The sequence below is a fragment of the Rhincodon typus genome, chromosome 15 (genome assembly GCF_021869965.1).
Source record: "Rhincodon typus isolate 14 chromosome 15, sRhiTyp1.1, whole genome shotgun sequence".
NCBI lineage: Eukaryota > Metazoa > Chordata > Chondrichthyes > Orectolobiformes > Rhincodontidae > Rhincodon > Rhincodon typus.
In genome coordinates, this window is record NC_063346.1 from 13,779,839 (window position 1) to 13,806,614 (window position 26,776).

The window sequence follows — 26,776 nt, forward strand, 5'->3', positions numbered from 1 at the left end:
CAATGTCCAGAACTGAGTGCATTACATCAAAATGGGACCTGACAAAAGCTTTCATAATCATTTACTCCTCTGTGTGTTGCAGATCCCTCCAGCTGGAACGCTGGTGAACAGAGAAAGAGAGATCAATAGAATGTATTTGTGCAACGATGAAGTTTTCAGTTGGGGTGCAGTGTCTCGGCCTGGAGTCCTGAATGCCTGTAGGAAGATTATATGTGGGATAGTGACTGTTGGTAGAACTTAAAGGCAAATGAGATGTTTTCTCTATTGAAATAAGTTGACATATTAAAAATGTTTAATTAACCAAATGCATAATTTTTAATGTAAAACCACATGTTCCAGGGACGCCTGTCCTGGGCAATCCTTTCCACCAGCAGTAGGCAACCCCCCGCCATATGCACTGCCAATTTCATCCTTACAACTTTAGTATTGCTTCAGGCTTTCAGATTCTTCCAACAGGTTTCAGGCAATGAATCTTCAAAAAATGTAGCTCTGATTCAGAATCCAGCATGGTCGGGTGCCAGTTATTAGTTGCAATTTTGTATGGCTTCTTAAACTCTCATATTAGTATGAAGAGATGCCTACCCACAAAGGAGGGAGTCCCTATGGTTTCTGATTTCACAATGAATTGATGCATAAGGGCTGATGAGTGGCACTTAGTGAAATAGAAATTGGACAATAAATAACATTTTTATAACTATTAAAAATAAGACTCGTAGAAAACATCCAGGGGTAAGTTTCTTGCTTTTGACTCTCAATTTAGTCCAATATTTCTCGCTGAATGTTCCATGGTTCTGTGTTCCATGTTTTTTATCCAAAGGTGTATGATCTTTCTAGAAGAAAACAAGTGTGGTTATTGTTTATATCAACACCGCTGACAATGTACCACTACAGAACTTGAATAGTTTCTTTGTATGCTTCAGATGCGTTGTATGTAACAATCCATATTCGGTTGGTATGTGTTGACTCCAGATATAACACTAGTTATAAAAAGAGAAAAGAAATTCTCAAGTTACAAGCCAGTTGGCCTCAAATTGCAAGCCAGAGGAGGTGTTGGCTGAGTTGTATTATTGCTCGACTATAAATCCACAGACCGAGGTAATGTTCTGGGTCCTGGGTTCAATGATGACCATTAAACTGTTATTGATTGTCATATAAATGCTTCTGGTTCACTAATGCCATATAGGGAAGGAAATCTGCCATCCTTATCACAGCAATGTGTTGAATGAATAAAAAAAGTCACCCGTTAGGTTGATGCCTTAAAATTTGCCTAGGGCATCATTTGAAACAAATCTCCTTTCTCAGTAAGTTATCGATGACAGTCAAAGAAGTCTGCAGTGATTTTTATCATTTTAGTGAAACTATTTATGCATGTACACATCAGATACATACATCTACATAAGACAACAATGTAGGCTAATTGTAATGGAATAGGCCAGGGTCTATAATAGGCCAGGAAATAATTATCCTAGGTCACTGCTCCTGGTTGTCTATCCAGTGATTTATTTGAAGTGTGTATGGTGAGGATAGGGGATACACACACACGCGCGCACACGTTATTGGTCATAGTTATAGTTATTTAGGTACAGCAGATTTTTAAACAAAATTATCTAGGGATGATTCAGCATATTGTGGAGAAGTGAAAGATGAGCTGTTTTATTTTGGAGACCAAATAAAATTTCCTGCTGTAACTTAGCAGAAACTTTGGAGAATTGCTATAAATTCTATCCCAGATGGTCGATTCCTTAGTGAAGGGGAAATTGGTAAATGAATCTTACACCAGGTTTATAGCTAGTCTTTTTTAAAAAAAAAAAAAAAAAAATAAAATAATAATCTTGTTTTGCTACTATGGTTCTCATCAAAAGATGAAATTAAATCATGTGACGCGAGACAAAATGCATTTTGGATATTGTAATTTGAGATCTGCACGTGCACTTGTATAACATCATTCGAGGTTCTGCCATACTAGATTCATTTTACATAAATTAATAGAAGCATTTATCACTGCAAGTGAATATAGCTATCCCAAGTACATCTGTGTTGTTTGCTAATCAACATAATGAATTATTGTGCATTATTAATTCTAGATTACTACTTCCCCTTCCCTGTGACACCACAATAAACTTTCCAGTCTGGGTGTGGCATCTGCAGAATGGTCTGTACTGAGTTAGCTAATCTCACCCAGGATGGCAACGAGCACTCTGATCAATCTTGATAACCACTAACCCTCGGATTGGGGAGGGAAAAGAGGAGAAAATTTGATAAGACTATAGAAATTTGTGTGACAATATGGAGATTGGTATAGTGGTTCCTGATAACTGTGGTGGTCCTGGCTGTGGAATCACTGGGAGAATATCTCTTTCTGTGACATTCCTGTGTCTTATTCTGTTTGAACGTATATTAATTGGAGTACTGTGAGTATAAGTAGATTTACTGTAGTTGGCTTGCTTGTAGTTCTTTGTGTGGTGTTTTGTTATTTTGGAGGGTTGTACTCTAATGCTGTGGCACTCTATTATTTTGGAGGCTGGAACACCGTTGATGGCCAGGTTCTGGTGGCCTTGCATCAAAGAGTATTGCCAGCACCAATGATGCATGGTGCTCAGGAAGGGAATCCTTGTAAATCCAACAGGAGCAGAATTTCCAACTTTTGGGATTTTGCTGACCTGTAACATGGCCATATTACAAGCATGGGCCCTAATGCCCAAACTGTCTTTGTTATTGTGCTTCGACACTACACTCACAGTTTGCAGATCTCGGTTGCCATTTTGTAAGTCCAAACAAAATGTTTTTTCTGTTTTGAAACCTGAGACAAATGTTTCATCACCATTGGCCGTTTTTACAGGCGGCAGCACAGAAAAATGCTTTGTTGCTGGTGTCTGTTGGTCAGGATCTGCATTGATAATTTCACACTCTATTTCCTGAGATGAGTTAACTTCAGGCTCGCTCTTGTTGCCTTGGACATGAAGTTCTTGAGTGCCTTTAGTTGTTTGTCTCTCTGAAACTGTGGAGCTGTACAGCTGCAACTTAGTTTGTGAGACAGGAGGTGCTCCCTCAGTAGAGGAGTTGGTATTCCTCTCTGTGAAATTGTACACCATTGTACTGCTGGGTGATTTGGATAAAAGGCTAGACTGATCAATATTTTGGAAGGCTTTCTTTTTTGGGATGGGCACCATTTCTGCACAGAACACACAATGGCTCCCCTTCCTATCATCCTTTCGTGATTTCTTTGACTTCTTAAGAAGGGTGTAGGAGTTATCCCTTCTCCAGCCATGCATCTATAAGAAAAGGAAACCTTTTTAAAATTACACTAGCTAAAGTGATAAATGACTGGCCTACAGAAAAAGAATATTATATTCTGAATATTTGATATTCATAAACAAGTATGTCTAGTTGTGTAACCATTGTTCCAAGCAACTATAATGAAATTGATGTCAAATTTATCAACTTCCTTCTGAAACGAAACAAGAGCAAAAACGAAGTTGCTGGAAAAGCTCCGCATGTCTGGCAGCATCTGTGGAGGAGAAAACAGAGTTAACGTTTCGGGTGACCCTTCCTCAGAACTGATGGTGGCTGGGAAAACGTCAGTTTATATGCAGAAGGTGGGTGGGGTAGGGAGTAAACGATAGGATAGAGCCCAAAGAGAGAAAGACAGTTGGACAGACAAAGGAGTTGCTAACAATCGGGCTGCGAGGGTGAATAGTTGTTAATGGGGACTGTTAGTGACTAACAACAGGGGGTGTGTAATGGCAGGCTATGTGGTAACAAGGCCTGGTGTGTGGGGTGGGGGGCTGGGACATGGGAGAGTTTAGGCCTTAAAATTATTTAACTCAATATTGAGTCCGGAGGGCTGCAGGGTCCACAAGCAGAAAATGAGGTGTTGTTCCTCCAGCTTGCGCTGGGCTTCACTGAAACACTGTAGCAAGCCGGAGACAGAAATGTTGGCCAGGGAGCAAGGTGGAGCATTGAAGTGGCAGGCAACAGGTAGTTCAGGGTCTTTTTTGCGAGCAGAACGTAGATGTTCTGCGAAGCAGTCGCCAAGTCTACGCTTCGTTCCTCCAATGTAGAGGAGACCACATTGTGAGCAGCAAATGCAGTAGACTAGATTCTTGGAAGTGCAGGTGAAGTGTTGCTTCACCTGGAAGGTATGTTTGGGCCCTTGGATACTGGGGAGGGAGGAGGTAAATGCGCAGGTGTTGCACCTTCGCCAGTTACAGGGGAAGGTGCCGTAGGGCTGTGGGGAGGTGTTGGGGGGTGAAGGAAGTATGGACCGGGGTGCCCTGGAGGGAATGGTCCCTGCGGAAGGCAGACGAGGGGAGGGGAGGGGAATGTGTGTCTGGAACCTAATTCTGATTAAACCATAGAACTCAATTCTTTCCATGTTAACATAACCAAGAGTTTAATGCCTTTATCAATTATATAGAGTCGTACAGTATGGAAACAGATCCTTCGGCCTAACCAGTCCATGCCAAACCAGTAATCCCAAACTGAACAAGTTACACCTGCCTGCTCCTGGCCCATATCCCTGCAAGCCTTTCCTACTTGTACTTATCCATGTGGACAATGTTACTTCATTAACACCGAACACATACCAGGGCAAAGACGGCCTTAGCCTGAGCCAACTGGAGTTTATAAATGTGAAAATGCATTGAGTGGGGGGAGAAAAAGCTGATATTTTCAGCTTTGTTCCTTGGTCATAAAATTTGAGCTTTAGTGATAACGTTATATCATACAACATAAACCTGACTCATTTAGCCGACTGCACTTTTGCTCAACCCTTGAAAGAACTACGTAATTGGTACTACTCCTATGTAATCGTTAACATATAATTGTACTCCTATGTAATTGGTTCTTTCCACATCCCCAGTCCCTTTTTTTAATTCAGTTATAGGACCTGAGCGTCACTGGCTGGACACTTTATTGCCTATCTCTAGCTGTCCTTAAACAAATGATGGCTTGCTAGGCCATTTCGGAGGGCAGTTGAGAGTTGACCACATTACTTGGGGTCTGGAGTTGCATATAGGCCAGACCAGGCAAGGGTGAAGGATGTTAGTGAGGCAGATTCTGACAATCTGCAATGGTTTCTTTGTCATCAATAGGCTCTTAATTTGAGATTTACAATTCTAGTCACCCTGAAAGGAAAGATGTTGTTAAACTAGAAAGGGTGCAGAAAAATTTACAAGAATGTTGCTGGGTCTGGAGGGTTGAAGTTACAAGGACAGGCTGGGGCTATGTTCCCTGTCAGAGGCTAAGGGGTGACCTTAGAGAGGTTTATAAAATCATGAAGGGCATAGATAAGGTGAATAGCTAAGGTCTTTTCCTAGGGTAGGGGAGTCCAAAAGTTGAGGGCATAGGTTTAAGTTTATTGGAAAGATTTAAAAGGGACCAAAGAGGCAACTTTTTGACACAGAAGGTGGTAGGTATATGAAATGAACAGTCAGAGGAAGTGGTAGAGGCAGATACAATTACAACATCCAAAAGACCTTTGGGCAGGTACATGGGTAGGAATAGTTTAGAGGATATGGACCAAACACAGGCAAATGGGACCAGTTAATTTTGGGATACCTGGTCAGCATAGATGAGTTGGATTGGTTTGTTTCTGTGCTGTAAGACCATGTGACTCTATGATAAATTCCACCATCTGCTGTGGCAGTATTCGAACCTGGGCCCCCAGAACATTAGCTGAGTTTCTGGATTAATAATCTAGCGATAATACCACCAGACCATTACCTCCCCTTCAGGTAGCTAATTTCAGATCATAATTTATGTGGAAAAAAAATCTCATCTCCCCTCTTGGTTCTTTTGCTGATTACCTTAAATGCAGCAGAATGAAAATGCAAGTTTAATGGCTGAGGTGGATAAAGCTTCAATAAAAAAATCCATTCAAAAAACAGCCCCAAGACATTAAAACATTTACGCTTACTCAGACAGCCATTTATAGCAATCTGTAAAAGTAGGCACTCTTTAAAATTAGTCCTAATTTAGATGTACAAGTTCTTAGCCAATAACTATAGTGAAATGAACAACCCTGTGTAATAATTACTGGAAAATAATGTATTCTCTTATTATATAAACATTCTACACTAACTGTGCCATTGCAGCAAAATATGTACTTGCATTCAGAATTATGTGAATTTTGAAGAGAGACCGCATCTGTTAGGTCTATATTCACTGAAGTTCAGAAAAAATGAGGGGAGGGGCTATCTCCTAGGAGCCTATAAAATTTATAACAGGATGAGACAGGGTAAATGCAGGATGTTCCTGAAGACTGGGGAGTGCAGAACCAGGGGTTACAATCCAAGGATGCAGGGTAGGCTATTTAGGATTGAAATGAGGAAAAATGCCTTCACCCAGAGTGGCAGCCTTTGGAATTCTCTGCCATAAAAATCAGTTGAAGCCAAAACACTGAATGTTTTCAAGAAGGAAATAGTATTTAGGGCGAAAGGAATCAAAGGGTTTGAAGAAAAAAAGATGTTCTGTATGGGAGGCAATGGCATCGTGGTATTATTACTGGACAATTCATCCAGAACTCAGCTATTGTTCTGGGGACTTGGATTCAAATTCCATAAAGAATCTGGAATTAAGGCTCTAATGATGACTATTGTCAATTGTTGGTAAAGTGAATCTGTTTGCAAATGTCCTTTAGGGAAGGAAATTGCCATCCTTACCCCCATTGCTTTTGGTCTAGAGTCACATGTAGGCCAGACCAGGTGAGGATGAAGGATATTAGTTAGCAATTGTTTCACAGTCATCAATAGACTCTTAATTCTAGACTTAAAATTCTGGTCACCCTGCTTTAGGAAAGAGGTTGTTAAACTAGGAAGGGTGCAGAAAAAATTTACAAGGATGTTGCTGGGTCTGGGGGTTTACAAGGACAGGCTAGGACTTTTTACCCTGGAGTGTCAGAGGCTAAGGGGTGACGTTACAGAGGTTTATAAAATCGTGAAGGGCATAGAGAAGGTGAATAGTCAAGGTCTTTTTCCTCTGGTAGGGGAGTCCAAAACTAGGGGATATAGGTTTAAGTAGCCTACGTGTGACTCTCACAGCAATGTGGCTGACTCTTAATTGCCCTCTGGATAATTGGGGATGGGCAATAAATGCTGGCCTAGCCAGAGTTGCCTACATCCTGCGAGTGAACATTTAAAAAAAATGGTGGAGCAGACTTGAATGCCTGAATGGCCTACTCCTCCTTTTTTCCATTTTTAAGTAAAACTGAAATATTTGACATAAGGCTATAAATGCCAATATTTCTTGCTTCCATTATATCAATGGTAACAAACACTTATAATACCAGGGCACAGTAATTTATGGACTAAGTGCAGGTAAATGGTATTAGTCTAGTTTGTTGTTTGGTCAGCACAGACTGGTGGGCCCAAGGGCCTGTTTCTGTACAGTATGACTCTCTGACTATGACAAACTATTTTCTGTAATATTTGTTAAATGTTTAGAATGTTTATAATACAGGATGAATACATAGTGAGAATATCACTGGGCTAGTAATCCAGAGGCCCAGGCTATTGTTCTAGGTATATGGTTTCAAATCTCACCATCTATAAAACTACCACAAACTATCACTGGTATAAAATTCCAACTGGTTTATATGCCCTTATATGTGGCCCCAGATCCATTATAAAGTAACGGATTCTTAACTGCTTTCTGATATGACCAACAAGCTTAGTACAAGGGCAAATAGGGATGAGCAACAAATGCTGGCCCATCCAACATCATCCAAATTCCAGGAAAGAACAAAATTAAAAGTTATGCTCTTAAACCAAACCTCTACAAAACATGCATCGTCAGCATGCCTGTGGTAGACCTATCCATAAGCAACGAAGGAATTCTATTTGCATATGCATTTTAATATCACTAGAGCTATTTTATTTTTATTAAAGCATGAGGTTTCTAATGTTACCACTGCACTTATAAAGATCACAGAGGTCCCAGAACAGATCCCTGTGGAATAGAACGGGGTATGAAAAAGCCTTGGTGGGTAGGATTAAGGAAAACCCCAGGGCGTTCTATACTTGTGAGGAGCAAGAGGATGGCCAGCGTGAGGGTAGGGTCAATCAGGGACAGTGGAGGGAACTTCTATGCAGAGTTGGAGGAGGTCGGGGAGGTCCTTGGTGAATACTTTGCTTCAGTATTCACCAGTGAGAAGGACCTTGACGTTTTGTGAGGACAGCGTGAAACAGGCTGATATGCTCAAACAGTTTGATATTAGGAAGGAGGATGTGCTTTTGAAAAACACAAGGCTGGATAAACCCCCTGGGCCAGACGGGATATACCCAAGGTCGCTATGGGAAGAGATTGCTGCTCCTTTGGTGATGATCTTTGCGTCCTCGCTGTTCACTGGAGTAGTACCAGATGATTGGAGAGTAGCAAATGTTATTCCCTTGTTCAAGAAAAGGAATATGGATAATCCTGGAAATTACAGACCAGTCAGTCTTCTGTGGTGGGAAAAATGTTGGAAAGGATTCTGAGAGATAGGATTTATGATTATTTGGAAAAGCACAGTTTGATTAGAAATAGTCAGCATGGCTTTGTGAGGGACAGGTCATGCCTCAGAAGCCTTACTGAATTCTTTTATGGATGTGACAAAACACATTGAAGGTAGAGCAGTGGATATGGTGTATATGGATTATAGCAAGGCATTTGATAAGTTCCCATGGTAGGCTCATTCAGAAAGTAAGGAGGCATGAGATTCAGGGAAATTTGGCTGTCTGGATACAGAATTGGCTGTCCAATAGAAGACAGAGGGTGGTAGTAGATGGAAAATATTCAGCCTAGAGCTTGGTGACCAGTGATGTTCTACAGGGATCTGTTCTGGGACCTCTGCTCTTTGTGATCTTTATAAGTGACTTGGATGAGGAAGTGGAAGGGTGGGTTAGTAAGTTTGTGGATGACACGAAGATTAGTGGAGTTGTGGATAGTGTGGCGGGCTGTTGTAGGTTGCAACGGGACATTGACAGGATGCAGAGCTGGACAAAGAAGTGGCAGGTGGAATTCAGCCCAGAAAAGTGTGAAGTGATTCATTTTGGAAGGTCGAAACTGAATGCAGAATACAGGGTTAATAGCAGGATTCTTGGCAGTGTGGAGGAACTGAGGGATCTTGGGGTCTACGTCCATAGATCCATCAAAATTGCTACCTAAGTTGATAGGGTTGTTAAGAAGGCGTATGGTGTGTTGGCTTTCATTAGCAGTGGGATTGAGTTTAAGAACTGTGAGGTTATGTTGCAACTCTAAAACACTGGTTGGACCACACTTGGAATATTGTGTTCAATTCTGGTCGCCTCATCGTAGGAAGGATGTGGAAGCTTTAGAGAGTGTACAGAAGAGATTTACCAGGATGCTGCCTGGACTGGAGGGCAGGTCTTATGAAGACAGGTTGAGGGAGCTAGGGCTTTTTTAATTGGAGCAAAGAAGGATGAGAGGTGACTTGATAGAAGTGTATAAGATGATGAGAGGTATAGATAGAGTGGATAGCCAGAGACTTTTTTCCAGGGCGGAAATGACTATTACGAGGGGGCATAGTTCTAAGATGACTGGAGGAAGGTATGGGGAGATGTCAGAGGTAGTTCTTTACACAGAGTGATGGGTGTGTGGAATGCGCTGCTGGCGGTGGTAGTGGAGTCCGAGAAATTAGGGACATTTAAGCGACTCTTGGATAGGCACATGGAGGATACTAAAATGTAGGGTATGCAGGGTAGTTTGATCTTAGAGTAGAATAATAGGTCGGCTCAACATCGTAGGCCGAAGGGCCTGTACTGTTCTATGTTCTATGATTACTGTTTCTGAAGCTGAAACATTGTCTTGTGATGTTGATCACATTGGACACTATTTTAGAAAGCTTGGGAGTCAAAACATTTTTGTAACATCATTTTTACGAGTCAGTTCAAAGCTGATGATGAACTGGCATTGTAGAATCGTACTGCCACCCACTAGACATTACAACAGAAACATTGCCTAAGGCTGACAACACTGGAAATGTAATTAAGTTCCTTATGTCAGGGACGAAACACAGTTTAAGTGCTCTTGCACTGTGCTCTGAACTAATCCCTGTTACTCCATCAAAAGCATGTTGTATATTCATAAGATGAAATAAATTTATTTGAAATCACAATATTATGATTTTGTTCTTATGTTGGATTATATACATAAAATGTTTCACAGAAAAATTCAAAAGTACATTTCTTTGGTCGTGTTTACAGGGCAAGCATAGATAAGGATATGTAGCTGTGATTTCACTGACAAAACAGGCTCAATGGGCTGAAAGGCCTGTGTTCCTATGTTCTGCTTTGCCATGAGTTGAATGATGTTGAGAAATTTGAGAAAAAGAGTCGCCGCAATAAGATTTATGTTCTTCAGGCTGACTTGCTGTGAGCAACACCGAGGGATCTGAGAGTAGTAATACTTAAAATTCTACTCCTGTGTATGTTTGTGTACCGATGTCACACTATTATGAATGCAAAATGAACTTAAAATGCTGTTTTCTCCTAAACCGTACCTTGAAAAAAGTGGCATATTTAATTTTCACAATTCCTTGATCATCTAATCATTAAGTTGAGTGACTCCAGCCTCTGTTTGTTTCAGCTATTGCACTTTGTGACTCCAAAACACTTAAGTCAATAGTTCCATCCCTTTGACAGTCATCACTTTTTTATTCCTCCCATTTTGGTGTGGTTCCCATTTTGGATTTGGTTCATGTTCATAGATCACACTGAAAATTCAGAACCTGAGTATTATTGCAAAAAGTAGACATGCTTTTGAAGCTTTTCATCAGGACAAATGCAAGAATACAAAATTTCAAAGGGAATAATTCTCATGACATGAGAAAAATATGCTGTCAATTGTTGTTCCCTTTGAAATTTGGTATTCTTGCACCTGCCCTGATGAGTACAAGATGAAAAGCTTCAACAACATGTCTCTTTCTCTCAGTAATACATTAAAAGTTGGTGCACCTTTACGATCAGATACATGGAAATTATAACACCATAGTTAGGCTGTTGTGCTTCAGTTGGAACAGTGCCTTGGTTAGACGCCATTGGAGTACTGACCTTAGTATTTCAGACACACCCTTCAGGAATAATATTATGGCCTTGAGGGAGCACAGCAAATCTTTATTGCAGTAACACAAAAACAAAATAATCAGAACTTTGAAATCTAGAGAATGTCAGAAAGCGAATTAGGGTTTCGGGTAGAAAAACATTAATCAATATTAATATTTCAGTTTGATAAACTTTCTTTCTCTACAGAGTGCTATTTTATCAAAAGTTAAACTAAGAGGTCACATTATGAGGACAGGTTGCATAAGTATGGTCTGTATTCCCTAAAAGATTGAGGAGTGATTTAATTGACGTGTTTGAAATGATTGTTTTTAAAAACATTTTAAACAACTCTGGGGTAATCTGAGGGAACATCACAAAATTAGAGCTGAACTGTTCAGGAGTAAAATCAGAAAGCATCTGATGTCCTTTAGGGAAGGAAACTGCCATCCTTACCTGGTCTGGTCTACATGTGACTCCAGACTCACAGCCATGTGGTTGACTCTGAACTGCCCTCTGGGCAATAAATGCTGCCTAGCCAGAGACGCCCTCACCCCATTAATGAATAAAGAAATTTTATGCTCAAGGATAGTGAAAATCTGAACCTCTGTTATCTGTGGAAGGCTGTGGATTGTGCATCAAAATGAATTATCAAGATTGATATCGAATGTGTTTTGTTACTTATAGATAACGGCATACAGAGAAAGGGTGAGTAAACAAAGATATGCAGATCAGACATGATCAGGCCTGAAGGAGATGGCCGCCACCTGTTGGGTCTACAGAACTGGGTCTTTCAATTTCAGAAAACTACCGTTTCTGCAGGTCTGACCAAAGTATTTACAGTCTTTCAAGACTAGACTCTCCCTATGTGTGTAATTATACGATTTAAAAAGTTTAGGGAGAATCCAGAGGCATATGTGTAAGTTAATACATTACCAAGGTAATTTAGATGTCATGAGCTGTGCATTTTGCAAAGGGTCATCAGTCTTTGGAATAATTTAGCAGGTCCATTGCAGGTATTTAAAACGGAGCTGGATGTCTTCTAGGCAATGACTGATATCACTGTGTAAGAAGGCAGGTAAGATGTGGTATCACTGGCAACTTCTTGGTTACCTGTCTGCTAGAAATTGTTCTGATTGCTAGATAGGAATTTCTCAATTTCTGTTAAACCATGAATTGAACTCTGGCTTTTAAATTTTTTTATGCTTTTGTCTGGAGCTAACATAGCTAATTGAGGAGCATTAGCCTCTCATTCTCCAGTTAAAATACAAAGATGTGACAGATCAGATTGTCTTTGTCTTTGTCTTTTTCTTTACCTTTTATATTCGTGTGCATACAGATTAGGCTCAGCTATATATTGAAACCAAGATGTTGTTGGAACACCAGCAGTTGGATAATGAGTGTTTCATGTGGATCATTCACCACTAAGAAGCTAGATAGATCCAGCATGAAATCAGGCCCTTTTCATGTTGCCAGAGCTGCAGCTGTGATAATAGCCTTTCCCCTCAGGATATGGCAGTAACATAACTAACTACACTGGTATTCTAGATTGACTGCAATGTGGTTGTCTCCTAACTACCCTCTGAAATAGTGTATCATGCTACTCTGTCGAAGGGCAAATAGGGATGAACACAAATGCTCGTCTTGCCAGTGACATCCACATCCCATGAAATAGGTTTAAAAACTGGCAAAATAAGTGATGTTGGGCCATCAAAGGATCAAAGCCTGAGCAATTGGGGTACTGAGACAGACTGGGTTACTTGGCAGTCTGTATAGAATTGATGGGTGCCTCCTGTTCTGTAATGACTTTATGATCCTTTTTAGAGATGTAACCATAGTCTGATTTATTACTCTAAATTCAGTGTTTTGTGGGGTGGTGGTGGTGGGTATGTATATGGATGAGAAGCTAAAAAAATTTCCAAGAAATTCCGGCTGAACCAGGCTTGATTCAGAGGGTGCAGCTATGAATAATTGAAGACAATAAGTTATAACAGCAGAAGTACATTATTTGGGACCATCACGTCTGCTCCGCCATTCAATGAAATCATGGCTGATCCGAAAATCCGCAACTCCGCTTTCCTGTCCTTTACCTATAAACCTAGATTCCCCTGCTGATGAAAAATCTATCCTTCTCATCCTTAAATATATTCAATAACCCACCCGCAACAGATGCCTACAGTAAAGAATTCTGCAGATTGATTATCGCCTGAGGGGAAAAATAATTGTCCATCTTTGTTTTAAATGGGCAACCCCTTACTCTGAGATTATGCCTCTGGTCCTAAATTCTTCAACAAAGACCAACAACTTTTGTTTCTGCCCTGTTAAGTCCCCTATGAATGCTGTATGCTTCATTAATGTCACCCCTCATTCTTCTCCACTCTCATGAGCCCAAACCCAACCTATTCAAACTCTACTTACAGGGAACTCGCTCCTTTCCTGGAATCCAACAAGTTTACCTTTCTTGACTGCCTTCAAAACCAGTATATCTTTCCTTGGATAAGGGGAGCAAAAATCTTCACAGTATTCCAAAGTGTGATCTGACTACTGCCTTATATGATTTTGGCAAGACCTGCCTCTCTCTCATGCTCCATTCCTTTTGAAATAAAGATCAATATTTCATTTGTCTTTCCTATTACCCACTGAGCATAGAGTTGTAGAGTCATACAGCATGGAAACAGACCCTTTGGTCCAATTTGTCTGTGATGACCAGACATCCCAATCTGACCTAGTTTCATTTGAGTGCATTTGGCCCATATCCCTCTAAACTCTTCCTATTCATGTACCCACCCATATGACTTTTGAACGTTGTAATTATACCCACCTCCACCTTTTTCTGGCACCTCATTCCATGCATGAATCTCCCATTGCATGAAAAAGTTACCCCTCCGGTCCTTTTTAAATCTTCTTCCCCTCACCTTAAACCTATGTCCTCCAGTTTTGGACTCCCCCACCCTAGGGAAAAGCTATTGGCTGTTCACCCTATCCATGCCTCTCATAATTATATAAACCTTTATAACGTTGTTCCTCAGCCTCTGACACTCCAGGAAAAAATACCGCAGTCCTGGCAACATTCTTAAATCTTTTTTGCACCCTCTCAAGTTAAACAACATCCTTCCTATAGAACGGAGGCCAGAATTGTACATAGTAGTCTAAAAGTGGCCTCAACAATGTCCTGTTCAGCCGCAACATGACGTCCCAACTCCCATACTCAATGTTCTGACCAATGAAGGCAAGCATACCAAATGCCGTCTTCACCACCCTGTCTACCCCTGACTCCACTTTCAAGGAACTATGCACCTGTCCCCTGTCTCTTTATTCTGCAACACTCCCCAGGGTCCTACTGTTAAATGTATAAGTCCTGTCCTAGTTTGCCTTACCAAAATGCAACACCTCACATTTATCTAAATTCAACTCGATCTGCCACTCTTCAGCCATTGACCCACCTGATCAAGGACCCGTTGTACTTTGAGATAATCTTCTTCACCAGCTGCTGCTCCATCTATTTTTGTGTCCTCTGCAAACTTACTAACTATATCTCCTATATTCTCCTTCAAATCATTTATATAAATGACTAAAAGCAGCAGACCGAGCACCGTTCCTTGTGGCACACTGCTGGTCACAGGCCTTCAGTCCAAAAATCAACCCCCTACCACCATCCTTTGTCTCCTACCTTGGACTTGCACGCTAGCTTTTTGTGACTCGTGCGTAAGGACCCTAAATCCCGCTGTGCCGCAGCTTTTTGCAGTCTTTCCCTATTTAAATAATACTAATGTCTTCTATTCCTCTTGCCAAAATGCATAATCTCTCATTTGCCACATTACATTCCATCTGCCAAGTTTTTGCCCATTCATCTAACTTATCATAGAGTCATAGAGCTGTACAGCATGAAAACAGACCCCTTCAGTCCAAATCGTCCATGCTGACCAGATATCCTAAATTAATCTAGTCCCATTTGTCATCTTTTGGCCCATATCCCTCTAAATCTTTCCTATTCATATACCCATCCAGATGTCTTTTAAATGTTGTAATTATACTAACCTTCATCACTTCCTCTGGCAGCTCATTCCATACATGCACCACCCTCTGCATGAAAAAGTTGCCCCTAAGGTCCCCTTTTTAAATCTTCCCCTCTCACATTAAACCTATGACGTCTGGTTTTGGACCCCACCCCCCAGGCCCCGTCATTCACACTATTTGTCTTCCCACCTATATTTGTGTAATCTGCAAACTTAGCAATTTGCGTTCACTTCCGTCATTCAATCACTAATGTATATTCTAAATGATTGCCACCCTGTAACTGATTCCTGTGGCACTTTACTAGTTACAAGTTGGCATTCTGAAAATGCCCCTGACCCCAAACACACTTTTCTGTTAGTTAATCAACATGCTACTATACTACCTCCAATCCATGAGTTCTTATAAATAGCCTTATATGTGGTCCATTAATGAATGCTTTTCGGAAATCCAAATAGGTTACAGCTACTGCTTTTACTGAGTAGCACCGGAATGTAAGGACGTAAGAAACAGGCAAGAGTAAGCCATTCAACCCTTTGAGCCATCTCCATCATTTAATGAGATTGTAGCTGATCGTCTACTTCAAAACCATTTTCCTGCACCTGTAACCCTTTGTTTTTAATACATTGAAATCTATTGATCTCAGACTTGAAAATATGCAACGACTGAGCCTGCACAGCCCTTTGGAGTAGATTTCCACTAATTCACTTTGAGTGACTATATTCCTCAGTGTGTTCCTAAATGTCCTGCCCCTTATTTACCACAAGGATCTGTTCTGGGTCCTCTTCTATTTGTGTTTTTTTGTAAATGATTTGGATGAAGGAGTGGAAGGGTGGATTAGCAAGTTCGCGGACGATACGAAGGTGAGTCACGTTGTGGACAGTGCGGAGGGCTGTTCTAGGTTACAAAGGGACATTGATAGGATGCAGAGCTGGGCTGAGAAGTGGCAGATGGCGTTTAACCCTGAAAAGTGTGAGGTGATTCATTTTGGAAGGACAAACTTGAAAGCAGAATACAGGGTTAACGGAAAGATTCTTGGCAGTGTGGAGGAGCAGAGGGATCTTGGGGTTCATGTTCACAGTTCCCTGAGAGCTGCCACCCAGGTGGATAGAGTTGTTAAGAAGGCGTATGGTGTGTTAGCTTTCATTAACAGAGGGATTGAGTTCAAGAGCCGTGAAGTTATGCTCCAGCTATACAAAAGCCTGGTTCGGCCACATCTGGAGTATTGTGTCCAGTTCTGGTCACCTCATTACAGGAAAGATGTGGAAACGTTAGAAAACGTGCAGAGGAGATTTACCAGGATGTTGCCTGGAATGGAGGGAAGGTCTTACGAGGAAAGGTTGAGAGAGCTCGGGCTTTTCTCTTTAGAACAAAGGATGAGAGGTGACTTGATAGAGGTGTACAAAATGATCAGAGGTATGGATAGAGTGGACAGCCAGAGACTTTTTCCTAGGGTGGAGGTAGCTTTTACGAGGGGACATAGTTTTAAAGTGAAAGGAGGTAGATATCGGGGATACGTCAGAGGTAGGTTCTTTACTCAGAGAGTGGTAGGGGCATGGAATGCATTGCCAGAGAGGGTAGTGGAGTCGGCCTCATTAGGGGCATTTAAGCGGCTATTAGATAGGCATATGGATGATAGTATAAGGTAGCGGCGGAGGTTAGACAGACCTTAGGTTTAGGGTAAAAGTTCGGCACAACATCGTGGGCTGAAGGGCCTGTGGAACAGCAGCCCAAGATCAGATGTTATTTTCTACTTCCTATATTAAGTAATGAGAACTAACAGTAGGTAATGTGGGCCCTTGAGGTTGTATGCTATTCAATACGATCATGGTTGAACTTCCACTTCTCACCCTCTCTCTTCATTACCCAAGAAATGATTGATCCTATCCTTGAATATGCAGATTGACTGAGTATCCACAATCTCCTCTGATAAAGGATCCCAAACATTCACAAGCTTTCCTTGTCTCACTCCTGAATAATTGGCCCCTTATCTTGAGCCAGTGCTTGCTGTGCTAGAAGTTCCAATTGGGTGAAACCATCACTTAGCATCTATCATATCAAAAAGATTAATACTTTTAAATGAAATTACATCTTATTTTTCTGTTACGATTTCAGCTGACGTTATTACTGGACAAGTCAGATCCGACACTGAAATCTGACTTGACAGACCATACATTGTTTGGTTTTAATGAGGTAGTCTTCCACTGAAACACAAGTACACAATGTTGCAGGTTTGGTTTTAACAACAGAACAGAAATTTATTATGCAAAAAAAGACAAAATTGAGTAAACCAAACTATTTACACACAACACAAATTTAAAGATTTCAAAACACACTCTGGAATACAATCCAGTTAATCCTAAAGATCTCCTTTATTGCACTTGCACTAGAGTTCCGAGGAATCTTGGGACTCAAAACGTTAACTCTGTTTCTTTCTCCACAGATGCTGCTAGACCTGCTGTGTTTCTCCAGCCCTTTGTTTTTATTTCAGGAAGAATTTCCTTCTCTTTCAAATCTAAAAGGTGGCTTTAATTCCCTGCCTTTAAAATCTAATAGCCTTTTCCTGGAGCCTTCATACAACTGAATTTAGACTTTCACAGCTTCAAAATACCTCTCAGGGTTTTGAGCAAAAACCTCTGGTCTGTAACATTCAAATGTAACTCTGTATACTAAGTAAAATCTTTAACAGTTCTGAAACTACCTCCCTTTCTCAGAGTGAGTGTGTGACTCACTGATGGTTGAAGCGTAAATGGTTGATGGTTGATGTGTAAAACAAAGACATTTGCAAATTTCTCCAAACTGAAACTAAAAGGCTTTGTTTTAAAATCCAAGCGATGGATGTTTCCCTTATGTCCAAAGAAAATTTCAGAATCTTCGACCTGAAGGTCGAAAGTCTACGAAAGTACAGGGGGAGGCGATGGCCTAGTGCTATCGCTGGACCAGATAACGTTCTGGGGACCGGGGTTTGCATCCTGCCACGGCAGATGGTGGAATTTGATTTCAATAAATAGCTGGAATTAAGAATCTAATGATGACCATGAATCCATTGCCAATTGTTGGAAAGGCCCGAAACGTCAGCCTTCCTGCTCCTCTGATGCTGCTTGGCCTGCTGTGTTCATCCAGCTCTAGACCTTGTTATCTCAGATTCTCCAGCAACTGCAGTTCCTGCTATCTCTGGTTCACTAGAGCCCTTTAGGGAAGGAAACTGCCATCCTTACCTGGTCTGGTCTACATGTGACTCCAGATCCACTGTAATGTGGTTGACTCTGAACTGCCCTCTGGCAATTAGGGATGGGCAATGAATGCTGCCTAGCCAGTGACGCCCTCATCCCGCAAATGAATAAAGAAAAAAAAATTAATATACTACGCTGTTTACTTTATTCACTAGTAAACTCTCCTAATCTAAACAAATTCCCAATAGCCTTCTTGGACAATCTCCCTCAGATTATTGTTTTGAAAAGAAATTAATCATTCAACCCTTTTGGGGACATAGAAAATTCACATGCCATCTGTTCAAAATTCAGAAATACACAATAAGTGATATAAATACATATATAAATTAGTGTACATTTATGTCACCAACCTTGCATCATACTTCTAAACTCTGAAGTACACAGGCCCAATTTACTCAATCTCATATTCATGTAAAACGTCCCATAAAAATTAAGTATGGTATATCAAAGTAAGTCAGGACTAATGTTAACACTTCCTCAATTAAAATATAATCTACCCAGTCAAACTAAACAGAAAATGCTGAAACAAAAGGTTCAACCACTTACCGCATCATCCCATCCATTACTAACAATGATTTGATCCATTTGCTTTCGGTCGTCATCATAAGTCTCCTCACTGAGTCTGATGAGAACATCTATGAGTTTCCTTTCAGACTCCCAGGAATGTATAAAATGGGTAGGACTTCTTGCCATTTTATTGTCTCTATGGGGAGCATCGGAAAATGGTATTTTTTCGCACTCAATCATGTCTTCATCCTGAGACTCCATTTTCTATGTAAGGTTTTTGTTAGATTGTTTATCTGTCAAATGAAGTGAATCATGCAGTTAATCCCTTACTACATTCAAGTTAAAGCAAAATCATTAAATATTAAATAAGACATTGTACTTACTATTTAATGACATTACTTCACATACGATTGATATTGTTTTCTCCGTGTAAAAGAGGTTGCCTTCTCAAAATGGCAAACCTTTTTGTTTGCAATCGTACAGAATGCTATGATGTAAACCACAAAGTTGTCCCACATCCATCAAAGAGGCAAATGGTTTCAAAACCAAATAGATACAAATATACTCTTTATAAGTTCTGCCTGGCTAAATAATACATTATGCATGATATAGTATATTATGCTGTCTAGATATAACAATATATCATTTGACTTAGCATTGATACTGCCACAGGATATCTGCTGATCCATTTGTATAACAATTACTGGATGAAAAAAGAAGCAACATTATTCACTTTGGTAGGAGGAACGTATGCAGAATATTTCTTAAATGTTAAGATGTCGGAAAGTACAGACATAAAGAGGAACCTGGGTGTCCTTGTTGATAAATCATTGAGGCTAAGATGGAGGTACAGCCAGTTCTGAAGTCTAATGGAATTTTAGCCTTTATTGCAACAGGATTTGAGTACAGGAGTAGCGAAGTCTTGCATCAACTGTAAAGGAGCCTGGTTAACCCCTACCTGGAACACTATGTATAGTTTTGGTCTCCTTTTCTTCGGAAAGATGTTGTTGCCATTGAGTGACATCAACAAAGATTCATCAGATTTGTTCCCGAGATGGCAAGACTCCTACGAAGAAAGATTGAACAAACTGGGTCTGTTTTCACTCGAGTTTTGAAGAATGAGAGGTGATCTCATTGAAGTCTACAAAATACTTAAAAGGGTATATGCAGGTAAGATGCTTCCCCTAATTGAGGAACCTAGAACCGGGGACACAATTTAAAATTAAAGAGATACCACTTTGGTCTGAGATGGTAAATGTTTTTACTCAGAGGGTTGTGCACTTCTGGAGTACTCCCCACATAGGGCTGTGAGATTGATAGGTTTCTGATTACCAGTGTTGTATAGGATTTTGAGGATGGGTTAGGTAAACAGCATTGCAATGACGAAACAGCCTTTTGAGGATGTAGTGGGTCAAAGGCATTGCAGTGAGGGAACAGCCATGATCGACAGGCCGAATGGCCGACTCCTGTTCCTATGCTCCTAAAGATCAAGATCTATCTAGTTCTCTCTACATATTAGCATATGGAGGAATGAGGGAGGAAGAAAATAAGAGAACAATTATAAATGACTGTCTATTGTGACCACTGACTTCCAAAAAACCATGAGTTAAGTTGTTCAACCAATCAAATATTACCCTAAGTGGAGGTAAGTCATTGAAGGTACAGTGGACCATGTCGAAGACAACAGACAGATAGAAGAGGGATGCCACACCATAGATACAGATAACATCATCTGTGACATGGATTATGGCCAGTTGGTGGCACAGTACCTGATCACAGAGATCAAATGAGGAGTTTAAAGGAAGATGGATACTGAATTGAGAAGAACTTTAGAGATGAGGAAGAAGCTTGCAAGGGCAGTGTAATTTGAGCAGATCATCTCCCCATGATGTTCAATCGCATTACCATCACTAAATTGCCCCAGGTATCATTCTCGGGGTTACCGCTGTCCAGAAACTGAACTGGACCAACTCTTTAAATACTGTGGCTACAAGAGCAGATCTGAGACTAAGAATTCTGCAGCGAGTAACTCATCTGTCTCCTCAATGCTTGACCACCATTTACAAGGCACGTGTAAGGAATACAATGGAATAAATCCACTCACATCAATGGATGAAGCTCCATCAGTACTCAAGAAGCTTGACAACACCATCCAAGACAAAGTAGTCTACATGTTATGTACGCCATCTTTAACATTCATGCCTTTCACCACCAATGCACAGTGGCAGCAGTACATACCATCTACAAGACGCATGTAACTAAACTGATCTTTATGGACTTCAGTAAGGTATTCAACAAGGTTCCTCATATGGAATACAGGGAGAACTAGCCATTTGGATACAGAACTGGCTCGAAGGTAGAAGTTAGAGAGTGGTGGTGGAGGGTTGGTTTTCAGACCGAAGGCCTGTGACCAGCGGTGTGCCAGAAGGATTGGTGCTGGGTCCACTTCATTTTGTCATTTATATAAATGATTTAGATAGGAGATATGGTTAGTAAGTTTGTAGATGACCCCAAAATTGGACGTGTAGTGGACAGCGAAGAAGGTTACCTCAAAGTACAACAGGACCTTGATCAGATGAGCCAATGGGCCGAGGAGTGGCAGATGGAGTTTAATTTAGATAAATGTGAAGTGCTGCATTTTGGAAAGGCAAATTGGGACAGGACTTATACACTTAATGGTAAGGTCCTGGGAAGTGTTGCTGAACAAAGAGACCCTGGAGTGCAGGTTCATAGTTCCTTGAAAGTGGAGTCCCAGGTTGACAGGATAGTGAAGATGGTATTTGGTACATTTGCCTTTATTGGTCAGTGTATTGAGTACATGAGTTGGGAGGTCATGTTGCAGCTGTGGACATGTGTTAGGCCACTTTTGAAATTCAGCGTGCAATTCTGGTCTCCCTGCTATAGGAAGGATGTTATGAAACCTGAAAAGGTTTACAAGAATGTTGCCAGGGTTGGAGGTTTGAGCTAAAGGGAGACGCTGAATAGGCTGGGGCTATTTTCTCTGGTCCATTGGAGGGGTGACCTTATAGAGATTTATAAAATCATGAGGGGCATGGATAGAGTGAATAGCCAAGGTCTTTTCCTCAGGCTAGCGGACTTCAAAACTAGATGGCATAGGTTTAAGTTAAGAGGGGAAAGATTTAAAAGGAACCTAAGGGGCAACTTTTTCATGCAGAGAGTAGTGCATGTATGGAATGAGCTGCCACAGGAATTGGTGGAGGCTGGTACAATTACAATATTTAAAAGACATCTGGATGAGTATATGAATGGGAAGGATTTAGAGGTATTTGCGCCAAATTCTGGCAAATAGGACTAGATTAATTTAGGATCTGGTAGGCATGGACGAGTTGACTGAAGAATCTGTTTCCATGCTGTACAGCTCTATGACTCTATAACCCAAGCTGTATGAATAACATCTTCCAAACGCGCAATCTCCTCCTCCAAGAAAGACAAGAACAGCAGATCTATGGGGACACCACCACCTGGAAATTCTCCTCCGTGCCACACACCATAGTGATTTGACTATCACTGCTCTTGCTGTCATTGGGTCAAAATCCTGGAAGCCCTTCCCTACTAGCATTGTGGGTGTACTTATACCACATGGACTGCAGCAGTTCAAAAGGGCAGCTCACTGCCATCTTCTACAGGGCAGTTAGGGTTGGGCAATTATTGCTGGCCTAGGTAGCAATAATTGCCCAAAACAAATTTTAAGAAAAACACGGGGTATGCTGGAAATCTGAGATAAAAGTCCTGGCGAAGAGTCCTATCAGACTTGAAACATTAATTCTGTCTCTTTCTCAACAGATGCTGCCAGATCTAGTGAGTTTCTCCAGAACTTTCTGATTTTACCTCTTGTATGCTAGCTAAGGGTCATTAACATCTCACCACTGTCTCCTTATTTTTGCCCACTGTGGCTAAAATATGTCACCTCTACCAACAGTGAAAGTTCTTGGAGGACTTGGAGCTTCACAAGTGTTCATAGTGTACAACACTTGGTATAACTTAAAGCAAGGCTTTAAAAGATCGCATGTCCATTGTGTTTTTGTATTAGATATTAAAAGTATGTGTGTGTGTACGAAGAATTTAACAAAGCACTGCAGATGCTGAAGATCGCAAAAACATAAACTGCTGGAGAAACTCAGCAGGTGTGACAGCAACTTTGGAGAGAAAACTGTTAACGTTTCAAGTCCAGTTTGGCTCTTCATGGCAGCTAGGAAAAAGTGGTATTTATGGTGATGGCAGGATTGGAGTGTGAGGGAGAGGTATGAGTGGATAGATGGAGACAGATCTCGGAGAGAAAAACGTGTAGAGAGACAAATAGATTTTTAATAGGAAGAGTTGACAACTAGTCTCTGATACAGTGATGTCAGTGATATGGGTTAAATTCCCACATTGGCTGAGGTTACCATGAATGCCTCCACTTACCTGGGGTCTAGTGACCCTCAGGTTAAACGACTACTTTTCATCCGGAGGCTTCTGCTCTGAGGGCATGAGTTCACATCCCACACTCCAATTGTTAATTGGGAACAAAAACAAAGTTACTGGAAAAGCTCAGCAGGTCTGGCAGCATCTGTGAAGGAGAGAACAGAGTTAACGTTTCGGGTCCAGTGATCCTTCCTCAGAACCCAGTTGTTAATTGGTGGGATTTGAATTCAATGAACAAACTCTGGAATTGAAGTCATTGTTGTGAGAAAAGCTACCTGATTTATTTTAGGAACCCTTTGGGATTTCAGAACAACAGAAATGTGTTTGATTTTAGGAAGGGTTTTAGTTCAAGGACAATTAGGGATGCAAAAGTACTGGCTGGAATGTTTGCCAGAAAGAATAAAACAGCCATCTCTCTCTTTTGAGAGCAGCTTTGTAGTCTAGTAAGACTATGCCCACATTAGTTTTTACCTTTTTGCTGATGAGGGGAAGGAGAGGTGATAAGACAGGGCTTATGACTAAGTGGAAGTGTTAAAACCTGACAGAACCTTGTGGGCCAAAAACAGAAATTTGCTGGAGAAACTCAGCAGGTCTGGCAGTGCCTGTGGCCAGAAAATACAGTTAACAGTATGACCCTTCTTCAGAACTGTTGGGGTTGCAACCGTCACGGAAGGGAAGGGTAAGGAGACTGCGGCTCGGAGTGAAATCTCTGATATTCCGTGCCCCACAGTGAGCCTTACTTGCCTGTTCAGTTCATGTATTGTTCCACCCACATGCTTCAGTCATGAACGGTCACTGTTTCGGAAACAGAGTGTGGATGGTGGTGCTGAGGCTAGCATCGAGCTCATTGCGTGGTATTCCCTCAGAGACAGAGGTTGGAAAGACCATCAAGGACCTTGGTGGTCGGGGGAGGAGGGCATGAGGGCGGGATGAGAGCGGTTACCATGACAGTTATTGTGCTGCCCGCCGCCGACGCGGGCCGGATGTGACGACCCGCGCGGCTGCGCACTCTTTTGTAAACGACCGGAAGTGACGGCGCGGATCAGCCGGTGGCGCACGATTCGAGAAGGTTCGAGGCGGAGTAGGCCTCAGGCTCGAGAGGCCGCGGAGATCGAGGAGGAGTGACAGCCGTCCCAAAGGAGAGGCGCTGGACGCGGGACGGCAATTTCCCCCTCCCCTCCAAAGAGAAAGAGATGTTCCGGCCGAATTTCCGACCGTCCCGGGCGGGGTTCCGCAGCCCGCCGCCAGGCCCGGGCCCAGGCTCAGGCCCGTTCACCGGGACGGGACAGTCCGGAGGAGGCAGCAGCATGTACTCCTGGGGTAGCTCGGCCACCCCGCCCTACGGAGGCTGGCAACCCCCCCGGGGTGTCTATAATAAATCTCCGCAGCAGCAAGGCCCGGGCTCGGGGTCTTTCCAACACCGTTACCAGAGCCCGTCTCCCGGACAGCAGCAGCAACAGGGTTTCAGCGGCGGCGGAAGCAGCCCCCGGCACCGGGGCCGATACTCCTCTCCCCCCTACCTTCACCATCCGCAGCAGCACACGCTGTCTCCGGGGCCTCAGACACACTCCCCTAGCCCGCACCACCGCAAATACCAGGCTTCGCCCAGGACGTCCACCCCATTCAGCGGCGGGGGCAGGTCCCCGGCGCCGGTGGAACAGTACTACAAACCTTCCATGCTGCAGGACCCTTGGGCTGACCTGGAGCCAGTCCTTGTCTCTGACATTCACCAGCAGTACAGCAACCTGCAGACCCCCAGCACTGGCAGAGGACGGAGATATTTCACTTAGCAGCAAAAAGACTCAACATTAACCATCCTTTTCTCGTGTGTGTATGTGTATGTCTGTCTGTGTATCTACCAAAGGTAGAGTAACTCCCTCAACCGGCCAACATGGATCGAGAGCTATTCTGGTTCCCACTAGCATTGCATTCCACAGACAAATTTTTTTTTTTAAAAAAAGACAGGATTTTGATTACAATTTTTTTGCAGAATCAACTTTTTAAAAATAAGTCCTATTTTTTTACCCAGGCACCTTTTTTTTTCCTTTTTTGGCAACACCAGTGTCTCGTTGGATGTTACCCGGAGAGTATTAACTACTTCAGAATTGGGAAGTGCCTGCTCAGAAGAACTGTTGAAATGTTCTTTAAAATCACCAGCTAGTGAACAATGACTAATTATTTTACAGGTGTCCGCCACTCCTATGCATTAATGAACAGGTTAGATAGCATGTGATCTGATTTTTACTAAACCATTGAATTGGTCATTTTTAAAAATTTTTGTCAACTTTTTTAATTGAAGATTGAAATGTCAATGTTTAATTTTGTATAATCCATGTTTCTAGCATATATGCGTGTGAATGTTAGGATAAACAAAAATGATTCAGGTCTGGTTCAATAATGTTATGGCAATTCTTGGGCTATGTGCAGCAAAGGTGCGAGGTGTGCTGCTGTTCCTTCAGTTTTCAGTATTTTTATTTTCAACTTTTTTTTTCAAGAAAGTCAAAGAACAATTTGAGGAAATGTGAAATCAATTTGCAAACATAAGTTGTGGGCATTGTGGGAGTATAATGGATTGTTCTGTGATTACTGCATATTGTTATATTTGGTAGCACATAAACCTACCAGTATATATAAGAGAATTTTATTGTAGGGTGGATGGAAAGACAGATTTCTCAGTGGCTGATAGCTCGAATTGTTTCTTACCTTGGTATTTATCATAAAAATAAAGTTTTCCTGATTTTTTTTTTAAAATCTTGGGATTATGGAAAAGTGCTGTTTGTTGTTTTCTTAAGCACTCATTTGAGAGTGAAAATGTGTATACTTTTAATTCTGCTTGCAATCAGTCACGATTTTATCAAATACCTTCCTAGATCTTGGAGAGATAGATGTGCTAACTTGTATTGTGCTTCCATTCCGTCAGTGCTGAAAGTTGTATGTACCTGGCCATACTTGTGTAAAACTAAGACGTTGAGTTTTGCTGGGTTGGGTTCCACAGCTAAGATCAGTGGTTCTTTCACCTGGGTTGCGTATATGCATTTTCTGACAGGGTTGGGTGGTGACAATGGCAACATAAACACGATTGACCTCCAGGACCAGAGCATTTGTGCAAATAGCCCCTGCACTGGGCGTGTGGTTAATGATAGAATAAAATTTCAGATTGTGATCTTTTGTGGCTCGTTATAACATTAGGTAGGACATAGACTGACAGAATATATACATTTTCTTTGCCTTTACATATTGTACACTGAAGAACACTTCTGCCCTAAATTTGGGGGATAATGAAGTACGTATATAGAAATAAAAGCTTATTTTGATTATGCAGGCAGTCTTGCCAGTGCCAGAATGTATCAGCACAGTAATGTTTGTGACCTCTTGGGATGTACGCTGTTTTAATGTGGTTCAAATTTCAGCCTTACAGTGCAATTACGTTAATACGTCCAATACTTATATGGTAATATTCCTATCCTGATCAAACAGTACATCCTGTGACTTGCAGGAACTCTGATAATTTGCAAATTATCAATGTGATAGCTGCATGTTTCTTGTCTTATTGTACTCCTG

General features: G+C 41.5%; 2 protein-coding genes across 5 annotated transcripts; one reads left to right on the top strand and one right to left on the bottom strand.

The window, feature by feature from the left end:
* Positions 1-270: 270 nt before the first annotated feature.
* LOC109935412 (uncharacterized protein C16orf46) lies at positions 271-24,186 on the bottom strand. 4 transcript variants are annotated; one of them, XR_007263771.1, is made up of 3 exons: positions 19,749-19,907; positions 18,830-19,083; positions 271-830 (listed from the first exon to the last, which is right to left on the bottom strand). XR_007263771.1 is itself a non-coding variant. In XM_048605771.1 (3 exons), the coding sequence occupies exons 2-3, from the start codon at positions 19,049-19,051 to the stop codon at positions 2,265-2,267; spliced, it is 1,230 nt and encodes a 409-aa protein (XP_048461728.1). In that variant the 5' UTR covers positions 19,052-19,083; positions 23,960-24,186; the 3' UTR covers positions 271-2,264. The 4 variants fall into 4 exon arrangements, 3 of the variants coding, with proteins under 3 accessions (XP_048461728.1, XP_048461729.1, XP_020389632.1); XM_048605771.1 differs by lacking the exon at positions 19,749-19,907 and adding an exon at positions 23,960-24,186 and having other exon boundaries at positions 271-3,272; XM_048605772.1 differs by having other exon boundaries at positions 271-3,272; positions 19,749-19,910.
* A 52-nt stretch (positions 24,187-24,238) lies between these two features.
* On the top strand, positions 24,239-25,986 carry LOC109914371 (M-phase specific PLK1 interacting protein). Its single transcript, XM_020513960.2, has one exon. It carries the CDS (start codon positions 24,409-24,411, stop codon positions 25,003-25,005), a length of 597 nt encoding a protein of 198 aa, XP_020369549.2. The 5' UTR covers positions 24,239-24,408; the 3' UTR covers positions 25,006-25,986.
* The last annotated feature ends 790 nt before the right edge of the window (positions 25,987-26,776 follow it).

Coding starts and splice junctions, on each gene's coding strand:
- LOC109914371 (XM_020513960.2), top strand. CDS start 24,409: ATGTTCCGGCCGAATTTCCGACCGTCCCGGGCGGGGTTCCGCAGCCCG.
- LOC109935412 (XM_048605771.1), bottom strand. CDS start 19,051: ATGGAGTCTCAGGATGAAGACATGATTGAGTGCGAAAAAATACCATTT. Junction 3,273..18,829: donor GTAATGGATGGGATGATGCG/GTAAGTGGTTGA, acceptor CTTTTCTTATAG/ATGCATGGCTGGAGAAGGGA.